The 12,112-nt window shown below is 36.4% G+C and overlaps 1 protein-coding gene across 1 annotated transcript in view; it reads left to right on the plus strand.

The window, feature by feature from the left end:
* The window catches only part of LOC150091542 (P2X purinoceptor 4-like), a 151,201-nt gene that overhangs the window by 13,332 nt on the left and 125,757 nt on the right, over positions 1–12,112 (plus strand). The window contains exon 2 of the mRNA XM_090384477.1: positions 7,680–7,860. Within this exon, the coding sequence (XP_090240603.1) occupies positions 7,680–7,860 (181 nt within the window). The remainder of the gene's footprint in view (positions 1–7,679; positions 7,861–12,112) is intronic.

Genomic DNA, 12,112 nt, shown 5'->3' on the forward strand with positions numbered 1-12,112 from the left:
TTATACGTTAGAGCTACCTAGTTACCACAATTAAAAATTTGAATTCCCTTCTACTCTATACAAAAACAGTGGCTACAAGATTTGAACGGAATAACTGTTTTACGTATATTAAGTAGTAATCTACAAAAATTCTATCTAAATTAAAAAATAAAAATAACCAGCGTAACTATAACTATAAGACTACGTATAAAGTACAATATAAAATAACAATTAGGTAAATAAAAAGGCAAACACTTATCCCTTTTTCGGAGCCTGTAATTCACAGCTGCAATACAAGACAGGTTCTATTGTCTTGTATTGTTTGCTTCACAGACCTTGGAATTACAATTCCATGGCATATAATAACAGTACTGCTGCAGGACCCCCCCCCCCGCTTCAGGTCAACTTTGAACCACACTTATAGATAAGTGGGTTGGTTTTTTTTTTTTTTTTGCAGAAAAATATTTAGAACAGCAAATCTGTGTTCTACGTGCTTTCTCTATGTGTACTACTTCTTTTAGAACTTTTGATTCTATTTCATCATCAGCTAAAGATAAAGCTGACTTAACGCAACCTCCTTTTTTTTTTTTTTCTCCAACAATTGTATTGATGATCTCAATAAATTACCCCTGCCATAACAAACACTCTCCACTTAGTGCGTTCCATAGCCTTCTGACAGAAGAATATTGGAATTCTGAACAATATTAATACTAAGAAAGCCCAAGTCCTGGTGCCATTTCTACACTTGTTCTCAAAACTTGTACTTCTGAACTCGCTCCCTTTTGTGTTGCCTTTTTATACTTTCCTTTTAGGTGGAGTTTTTTTCCATTTACATGGAAATTTGCATATCCAGCCAAATCCAAAAAAAAAAAAAAAAACAGCGATAAATCCTTTCCTTTCAGTTTCAGTGGCCCATTGCACTTTACCTCTGTTCTTTCTCAAAAGTAGAGAAATATGTCACAACTGTTGTTAATTCTTAAACTGTCTCGGCCTTTTTTCTGACAAATGATTGCTAATACTAATTCCATCAGTATTAGCAATCATTTGTCAGAAAGCTTGTTGATCCACTGGTGATATACTGGCTTATGTTTATCTTTGGACAAGTTTGACAGGACAGTTCAGTGAAACTCACAGTTGCTATTAGTGTTTCTAAAGTTTTTGACTGTGTTTGGCATAATGGTATTCTAAATATGCTGTCTTCTTGATGGGTTGCCATCTGTGTTTCGATAAATGGCTCTAGCTTCCAATGTCTCAACTAATGTTAGCATTTCTCAAGGTTCAGTGCTTGTTGCAGTTTATCTTGTATATTTAATTGCCTTCTTCCATTGACTGAAAATCCTATCCATAGTTTTGCTAATGATAGCCCGCTATATTTCACCCTCCATTTTATAAACCTTATCCTGCTAAAGAAACATCTTTAACTTTTGAATAGTCACCACCAATTTGTTAAATGCCAGCATCCAGGTAATTCTCCAGTGGACTGAAGAAAACTTAACTTTAATCCTGAAATTTGGACCTGTGTAGTTTCTCCTCAAAAAAAGTACTTCACTCATGCTAATCTTTGATGATGCACACAGAACACTACATAACATAGTCTTAAGTGGCTTGATATCCCTATAATTGCTGACTTAACCAGTGTGCTTTATATTCATCAAGTTTGTTTATTGTACTCCTAGCATCAGTATATAAGCAAATATGTGTTCCTATTTTGACTCTTAGTAACCCAACCCATGTTCTTTGCTTTTCCCATCAGGACATTCAGCTGACCTTGTAATCCCTAATGTGTTGCTTTCCAGGTTACTGTATTTCCCAATAGAAGCATGCAAAAATCGCTCTTGCCTCTATTGTGGCTGCTGTTAACCTGTGTGTGTGTGTGTATCTCCCCCCCCCCCAATGCCAGCAGTTCCTAAATTCAGGATGAGAAACAACTTTCCCATTGAGAAAAATGCAGCCAATTAGGAATAATCTAAATTTAGAAATCATAAATATAAATGGTAATACATATCAGTTTTAACATCAGATTCAAAAATTTAACCTGAAATATGATAATGTCCAGATGATAAATAGCCTAAACCTAAAAATTAGCAAGATAGATCCTGGTATTATTTTTAATTGAAATGCTCTGTGTATTTATATTGGTAAATTGTTCTTTATTGATGTTTTACATTTTTTGTGATATAATTTTATAATTTTTTTAAAGTGCTTTGTCATATATCATTTATTGGTGGCTGCAAGAAATTTCTTAAGTTAAGTAGAGTGCATAATTAAAACAAATTAAACTGCTGATTTTAGACTGCGTATTTTTATTTAAGTTATGTTCTTTCTGCATACAAGTCTTATCTTTTATAATTTTCTGATGTTTTACATAATTGTATGTGGAACGAATTCTTTGAAAAAACATTGCTTTTCTAGCTTGTGATTATATGAACAAAAAGTTAAAGTTTGGAATTAAAACCTAGCATAATTGGAGGGGATAGGGGAGTACAGAAATCTGATTTCTGAACCTCCTTCCCCTTTCAAAAAAAGTGTAAAGGCTAATTTCTAGAAATGTAAACATCTTATATAAACTCATTCCTCAATTCATAGGTTAAATTCTGTACTCAATTAATATAAGATGAAGCAAAATGACTGTTTTAAACCAAAAAAGTTTGCTGAAGTAATAATTTCTGTGAAACATGAAATGTAACATTAATGATACCAATGCTATAGCTTTTCAGTTGCTTCCTTAATAACATCTCTAAATAAATTAATACCTTTTAGAAATACTGAAAATATCCTATACTGCAGTGACCAACATCTAATCTGGTAATATACATTTTTATTAGAATGATCAACATGCATTCAGCATCTCTGGCTGGACTACACTCGTCATATACTAAAAGTGACACTGAATGCGAGATAAGTAAACTCTAGAAGGAAGGGAATGAATCAGATTGGTCCACTTGATGTTGATGGTTCGACTGTTGATGCTCCTGCTCAGGCAGCCAACAAACTGAATGAATATTTTGCATCTATATTCACGTGAGGAATTTTGTAGGGAAGTGGAGGCCAGAAGTTTATCAAACTCTAACAGGGAGCTAAAGGATTTTATAATAACTGAGAGTAAAGTGGAGAAGAAATTGTTGAAGTTAAACATAAGAAAGGGATATGTTCAGTTATATTAAAGGAGAAAGCAAGCAAACAAACCCTTAGCCATTATTATGAGAGCATATGTGGATTCAGGGGAGGTCCACATGGACTGGAGATGTGCAAATGTCAGCTTTATGTCCAATTCACAAAGGGGGGATCAAAGGGAGACGTGACTAATTACAGACCTGTTAGTTTAACTTCTGTTCCAGGGAAAATAATGGAGTCACTGGTTAAAGAAATATTGCAGGATCATCTAGACAAGACTGCAGTTATAGTTCAGACTGCAGTTATCGTAGCATCCAGTCCAATTGGATGCTACGATGTGGTCACAAAGGAACTGTATGCAAAAGATAATTTTGGTATCATATACTTGGATTTCAGGAAAACTTTAGATATTGTTGCACATGGAAGACTGCTGTACAGATTGGAGCATATCATTAAGGGCAAGTTGCTGCTATGGATAAAGCGATGGCTGATTGGGAGAAGACAGAATGGTAATCAATGACACTGCCCGTGGACTAATATTATTAGTGGAGTTCCACAGGGTTCGATGTTGGTCCCATTGTTGTTTTCTCTATTTATCAATGATATTGATGAAGGTATATCAGGCTTAATGCCCAAGTTTGCAGATGATATGAAGGTTGACAGGGTTGTTAATGATAGTACACTACTGCAACAGGATCTAGAAAAGTTGAGCAGATGGGCTGAGGTGGCAACTAAAGTTTAACATTGACAAATGTAAAGTACTGTATATGGGTAGCAGAAACCCTAGAGTAATGTACCAACTGTGTGGTGCTACAGTTAGATTAGTGGAGAACAAAAAGATCTGGGGGTAATTGTGCAGGCAGTCTTTCAGAATGCCCATGGTGTCTTGTCAATGACATACAGATTGGCTAGTAGGAATAAGGAGGTGATTATCCCTTTGTATAAGGCGATGGTCAGACCACACCTTGAATACTGCATACAGGTATGGGGGCCTCATTTTAGGAAGGATGTAGAGCTGCCAGAATGAGTAGAGAGAAGGGCAATGAGATATGTGAGGGCAACAAAAGGTTGCTCTTACCAAGAAAGGCCTAAGTTCTGCAAATTGCAGCATCTGGAGATTAGGCACCTGCAAGATGATCTGATTGAGGTGTATAAGGCCTTGAATGGTTTTGAGCTAGCACTGAGCTGATGGGATTCTTCCTTTCTCAGATTACGCACTTGCCGGGGCATAAATTCAAACTGAGGAAGGACAGTTGTAGAATAGATGTTCGGAAATTTGCCTTTAGCCAGCAGGTGGCTGATTGCTGGAACGAATTTCCATCTGCTGTTGTAGAAGTTAAGTTGACAGCTTAAATAAGTTCAAGGAAGAACTAGATTTTGGAGTGAATGGATAGGTGAAATGAATTGTTTTTTTTTTTTTTTTTTTGGCTGCTGCTGTATAAGCATGCTCTCTTGCATTATATGCCTCTATCAATGCCAATGCTAATAAGCTAGATTTTTTATATAAGGCAGTGGTTTTCAGGGTGGTTAGTTACAGCAATCAGGTTATGATGCTGTAACAAGACCTAGAAAAATTAGGCAGATGTGCTGAGAAGTGGCACTTGAGGTTTAACATTGATAAATTCAATGTGTTAAATATGGGCAGCAGCTATCCCAGAATAACATACCATTTAGGTGGTACTACTCTGAAGGTAGTGGAGGAAGAAAAAATATCTGGGGATAATTGTACAGTCTGGCATGAAGTTTCCTATGAGGTGTAGACAGGCTACTAGGAGAACTTATGTGGATTCTGTCAATGATATACAGGAATTTTGCCAACAGGGACAAGGTGATGATTGGGCATGGTGCATAGAAATGGTTAGACACATCTTGAGCACCACATTGGGGTCTGGAAGCTTCATTTTTGAAAGGATGTGGATCTATTGGAATGGGTGCAGAGAAGAGCAAAGAGATCAGTGAGAGGAAAGAAAAAAAGGGGTTCTCTTACTGGGAAAGCTTCAGTTTTGCAAATTGCAGCATCTGGAGACTAGCCACCTGTGAGGAAATCTGATTGGAGTGTCTTTAGGCTTTGAATGGGAAATGCAGATCCAATTCTTGATACTGAAGGATTCAATCAGTACTGTTTCTGAGACTATATGAGTGGACATAAATTCAAATTAAGGAAGCATGGTTTCAGGATAGATGCACTGAAATTTTCTTTCAGCCAGAGAGTGATTGATTGTTGGAACAAATTCCATCTGGTATTATGAAGGTAGGTAGTTTATGTAGTTTAGTTTAAATAATTTTAAGGAATAATTAATCAAATTATTAGAAAGATGGACAAATGAGGTGGGTATTTTTTTCCCTCTTTTTAGCTGATGGTATATAATCTTGCTTCTTTGCATCATTTGCTCTACTAATAATACTTAAAATAGCTTATATATTTTAAATAAAATAATAATTTAAGGTTAATTGTAGCAAAATTACTATAACTTTTATTTCAATCTTTATATACACAGTCATTAGAATAGAGGCTAAATGTTATGTTATTTGGTTTTTAGGAGCATTAGCAACTAAGGCCATATTGCTCCAGGAATATGCGGTGATCAATCCCTGACCTTTCCGCATCCTCCGTATTTGGTGGTCACGGGTTCGAACCCTGGTCTAATCAAGAAGCGTGTGCTACGCACTGCTGCTCCTACCCACCTGGCTTTCGGCATTTCCTTTAGCCTCTGGCTAAAGGAAATGCCGAAAGTTCCCTCTTTTAATGAAAATACAAAATTAGGTCTGTTTCACAAGACCTAACCTAGTGCTTCAGTAGTTACTTTTGATATTTCTTGGATTATTGGTTTATAATCCTAATGTGTGAGAGTTGATAGTGTACTACTTTTAAATAACCCAAAGATTTGAAAAAAAAAAAAAAAAACGCTGGTGGTTCTACTGAGGAAGTAATCATAGAAGGTACATGGCTTTTTACAACTACTAAAAGATGCTATTCAGTTTTTGGACCTAAATGGTTGTCATATGAACTGATGAAATTTATGGCAGAGATATGAAAAATATATGGTTGCATATAAGTTATTAGGATACAGAAGCCTACAGCAGATATAAACTAATTTACAGTCAAGTCACAATGGTTTAAGCAAGCTAAGGCAGATTATGAGACGTGTGGCAAAAAATGTGAAGAAAAGTAGCAAAGACTTGTTTACTTATGTAAACAAGAAAGAAGGAAAGACAAGAAAAGGGATGAATCATTGTTTTCTGTATTTATTAATGATAGTAATGAAGGCATATCAGACTTTGTGTAAGTTTACAGATGATATGAATTTGGCAGGGTTAATGACAGTAATCAGGGTATAATACTGCAACAAGATCAAGACAAATTAGGCATGGGGTATGAGAAATGGTAATTGAAGTTTAACATTGACAAATGCAAGGGACTATATGTGGTAATAGCAATCCTAGATTAACTTGCCAACTGCTTCATGCCACACCCAGGGTAATGGAGAATGGAAAAAAATAAGCTGTGGTAATTGTGCAGATGGGGTGCTAGGACAGCTCATGAGATTTTGTCAATGGTATACTCTAATTTTGGCAGCAGGGATGAGTAGGCAGGTGATTATATCATTGTACAAGTCAATGGTTAGGTTTCATCTTCAGTAATGCATACAGGTCTGGAGGCAGCATTGTAGGAAGGATGTGGATCTGTTACAGTGGGTGCAGAAAAGAGCATCGAGATTAGTGAGGGGAACAAAAGGGTGATCTTACCAGGAAAGGGTTCAGTTCTGAAAATTGTATCTAGAGACTAGGCACCTTCGTGGAGATCTGAGGCTTTTAAAGCTTTGATTGGATTGATTAAATTGAATGCTGATGACATTCCTCCTCTTGCTCAGTCTACACAATTTCCAAATTGAGAAAGGATGGTTGCAGGACAGATTTGTGGAAAGTTACCTTCAGCTTGTGGGTTATTGATTGTTGGATCAGACTTCCATATGATGTTGTGGAAGTGAGTAGTTTGAATAAATTCAACTAGGAGCTAGGGAACTTTGAGGGGATGGTCAGATGATATGGAATTTTTTTTTTTTTTTTTATGTATAAGCTTAATTTCTTGCATCATTTGCCACTACTAATACTAATAGCTAATCTTAAAAGTTGAATTGTAGGGTTTGTGGAGACCATAATTATGACACTTGCTACATCTGGGAAAATAACATGCTGCACTTGTAAGCAGTGCTACTGGTGATTGACCGAAGGCCTGACATACATAAAAACAACAGCTGTTGGTCATGAGGACATTGATTGATGATGCTGTTGTTACAGTCAGAATAAATTCCATTAAGTTGTCAGTGATAAGTTCACACTTCCAGTTGGTGTTATGCAAATTCTGAGTCACCCTGTTCATCCATAAGAAATCAAAATACTTCTATTCAGGTGTAAGCTGTGTGTAAAACCTCAGTTTTCTTGATAACTATGCTCATTTTTAAAATGAGCATTTGATCTTTTTGAAAATTCAAATACATTTGTAATTAAAATATATATTACAAGTCTATTTTAACTATATTTGTGCTTTATCCTTTTCAAATTCTCATTTTAGTTATTTTTTATAGGTATGTTATTGTATATAACAAAGGTTATCAGGAGTTTGATGGTGTTGAAAGTGCTGTTACCACAAAGGTAAAAGGAGTTGAATATACAAATTATTCAAGTGCTGATTTTGAAGATTTTATTAAAGACCCAAGTGATTATAATAGAATTTGGGACATTCCAGATTTTGTTGTTCCCCCTTCAGTAAGTTATTTTAAGCCAGTCACATTATTTTAATTTCAGTAAATATCAATTTTTTGAGTGATCATTTAAAGGAATCAGTAGTGTCTGTTGTCTTTGATATTTAACATCCTCTGCAGATTGTAGAGAATATCACTTCCAAGCTACATGTTTGCATGTGTATGTTCAATAAAAACTGCTTTCTATTTAGAAATTTATTTTTAGATGTACTTCTGGTTTCACTTATTGTCTCTGAAGTTTAATCACATTAAGTTCATCAAAAACATTTTAATGCGAGCACAGCACACTGCATTTAACCTTTTAGTTAGAATTGGTTACAATTTATTAATTTAAATTTCTTATACATCCTACCATATTTTTTTTTTTTTTTTTTTTTTTTATGGAGTTGCGAATGTATAAGCATATTAGTTTCAACATGTTCATCTTCATATAATAAGCCTCTTCAACAAATAAATTTTGATGAAATTTAATATTTGGTTCCTCTGAAAGCTTTGTTGAGCCAATCAAACTTTTATTAAAATCAGAAGAATATCTGAAACCCCTTCCCATGACTATATTTGTATCTACTGAGTTAAATTTCCCTCTCCGGCCAATTTTTTAGGTGTATTGGGTTAAATTTCCTCTTCTGGGTATATTAGGTTTCATTTATGGTTATATTGGTATAAAGAGTGCCCACAGAGAAATTAGGCAGCTTTTTTTTCTTCATGGAAGAAAAAAAAAAAAAAAAACGACCATTGGAATTGCTACAACTTATTGACATGTATCTCTTTCAACAATAGGCATTTTGAGATCACTCCACAACCAAAAAACTGTAAATTTCAAGTCTGAGCATTGAGAGGGCACTGTCTACCAGGTAGACAGTCTGTGCCAAAGGTTGACAGGAGTAATTGTTTTTATTGGGCATGTAATGTAGATTGATGCACCATTGTTCATAAATGTTATGGTGACCTGTAACTTTCTTAAAGCTAGGTGACATATTGTCAAAGCCAAGTGTTCTCAGCAACTGTGTCAGGTTATCAGAAATTATTTTCAAAATAGATTCAACTGAGTAACCTCGAAACAGCAGTCTCTCTCTCTCTCTCTCTCTCTCTCTCTCTCTCTCTCTCAAGAACCAAGAGGATGTCCCCAGGGATCAGTTCTGGGACCCCTCTTCTGGAACATAGTTTTGGACAGCTGGCTTTTGCAAAAACCTGACAACATCTCTGCCTTTTGCTTATGCTGATGATTTGGTTCTACTAATTCCAGGTCAATCACGCTTTCAAGTAGCACAATCTACTGATATAACTGAGTTAATCAAGTGATCTAGTATAAATAAATTATGAATGTCTGTTATAAAACAAAACTGATGGTTTTTAAGGGCAAGTTAGATTACAGAAGACCTCCTAATATAAAGATAGACGGTAAACAAATCTCTTTGGTACCTCAATTAAAACATCTTGACATAATTTTAGATGACAAATTAACCATCTCCTCTCATGTTAATTACCTCGCCTTGAAGATTAAGAAGTTCACTGCAGCAATTATCCGCATTTCCAAATCAGACTGGGGACTAAATAGGAAGACTCTTACTGTATTATACAGCACTATTCATTCCAATAACAACATATGCTTCAGGAGTCTGGTTTCATAGAGCTTAATGTTAATCTTCTTTCCAAGCTTATCTCCATTCAACAGATTATGCTGCTTGCTATGCTCTGCAGGTTCTTGCTGATTCTTACCACTAGACCTGTATGTCATCTTCAAAGGACTGGGCTATCGTCTAAAGCAAAGAGTTCCTGGCAATGTTCTTGGCATCTTGTGTAGCCTAACTGCTGACATCAAAAATGAGAAAAGGAGAATTTGGAATGAACTTACCAATGTGTGGCAATCACAATGGGATTCCAGTACTACTGGTCAAGTCACCTGCTCTTTTGTACCAGTTGTTACCTTTCCTCTCAACAAGAATGTTTGCAAATGGTTTTCTCCCAGCTTAACAACATCATATATACTTACTGGGCACAACTCCATCAACTCCAAACTATTACAGTTTGGCTTGTCTGACACCAATCTCTGCTTGTGTGGTACTGAGAAATCTGGACGCACATTCTGTATTGCTGCAACCTATACCACAATGACAAATCTACACTACAAACTGCTGTCAGTTCTGAAGGAAATGAAGAGGCACTGATTGAAAATTCTCTATCGTTCTCAGCTCTACAACAATTTACCTCTGCTGTTTTCACCAAAAGAAAGCAACTTTTCTCGAGTCTATCATCATCTCAACAACAACAACAAGGAACCAACCCAACTCCTGCAACGTCTATCGATATCTCTAGAAACTGACTTCTTTGAAGTTTTCTGAGTAATGCAGACAGGCTGCCAGGGCAGGTCATGGGGTTTTGTCAATGATATATAGGAATTTTGCTAGCAGGGAAAAGGTGATTGTCCCTCTGTATAAGGCAATGGTCAGGCCACACCTTGAGTACTGCATATAGGTCTGGAGGCCTCATTTTAGGAAGGATGTAGCTTTGCTTGAGCGTGTACAGAGAAGGGCAACAAGATTGGTGAGGGGAATGAAGGGATCCTCTTACCAAGAGAGGCTTAAGTTCTGCAAATTGCAGTGGCTGGAGACTAGGCACCTGTGCGGTGATCTGATTGAGGTGTATAAGGCCTTGAATGGATTGAGCACGCTGAATTCTGATGGATTCCTTTCACTTGTTCAGATTACGAACCTAAGGGGGCATAAATTCAAATTAAGAAAAGACAGATGTAGAATAGATGTGCGGAAATTTGCCTTTAGCCAGCGGGTGGTTAATTGCTGGAACAAACTTCCATCTGTAGTTGTGGAAGTTTATAGGTTAAATAAATTTAAGGAGGAACTGGACAGGCATTTGGAGGGAATGGTATGATTTCTTTTTTTTTGGCTGACGCTGCATAAGCTCATACACTTGCTTTCTTGCATCACATGCCACTACTACTACTACTTCACCTGCCATCTTTATCATCTACATTACAGCATCCTTGCTGTTTTAAATCTAAACTGTTTCAAAATGCACTGCTACACTCACCTTGTTTTATTTATGTTTTTGCCTTTTTTATTGAAGTAAAACTTCTTTAGGCACACCCCAGACAGTTTTTACATGGGAGTAACTTGCATCCGTGGATTTACAAAAAATCACCACGAAAATGCGACACTAAATGATTCATCACACCCTGCCATTGTACCACTCCGCACTAGGCACAAGCGACGCAGCACCATATGTAGCAGCGGCGTATGACATAATCAAGTACCCCTACAGTGCGGCCAGGGTGTAACTTGCAAGCATGTCTGGTTTACGTTTTAAATTGCTGGATCTCAGCTTCTAGCAGTCCAAATTTAAAAACCAAAGTATTTTTTTCGTTATTCTCTACTGTATTTCATAAAAACTTTCCATGGAAATTTTCAAAAGCTCAATCTAACCATGAACAGTGATCTGACAATTTCAACGACTAGATCTGGAACAACCATCGATGGAGTATTTCAACAACACTTACTTTGAAAAATAACTTTGAAATCTGAAATTTATGCATCATATTTTAGTTATCATAAGTCAATTGTATTGATGTTACCATATTAAATCTGTAAAAACTTTGTAATAAACTTATAAAACAATCGTAAAATATTAAACCACTGTAACATTGAAATAATAAATGATTCTAAAGAAGCTTCATGCAACTTTTGCTATGCATGCTCGGCACAATTTTTTTTTATTTTGGTATACACTTAGCTGTGGCCCACCTCCCACAGCGGAGGTGGGCCACACTTGGGCAGGCTTTCCAGGTGATCACCTTCCTGGTGACAAAGAGGCCAGAAACAACTAAAGAATACAACAACACACACACACTGCACAAACATAACACTACATGCATTTCTGGCCATTTTACAGAGTTTCTGTATAATCACAAAGTACCTTGGCAGAGTTGAACTAACATTCTGGAGCCGCCGTACATAAGATACTATACAAACCAGTAACTGAAGGTTTTCAATCAATGGTGCAACATTCCTGAAAGAAAAACAGTTCGATGACAACTGATATAGGAATGAGGATTGCCCATTGCCGAAAAATGGTGTCATGGGTGTTCATCCTTCCACTTACTGAAAAATTGTCTTCGTCTAACCAAAATCATGTTAAACAACTAAGACATTCCCGGCTCACTATTTGCAACCCCTGCCCCCACAATTGCCTCTTGCTTTCAGTAAATCTTGTGGCAGTTGCTGAACATGCTGTATTACCAT

The sequence above is a fragment of the Mastigoproctus giganteus genome, chromosome 1 (genome assembly GCF_048544385.1).
Source record: "Mastigoproctus giganteus isolate SK-2022 chromosome 1, ASM4854438v1, whole genome shotgun sequence".
NCBI lineage: Eukaryota > Metazoa > Arthropoda > Arachnida > Uropygi > Thelyphonidae > Mastigoproctus > Mastigoproctus giganteus.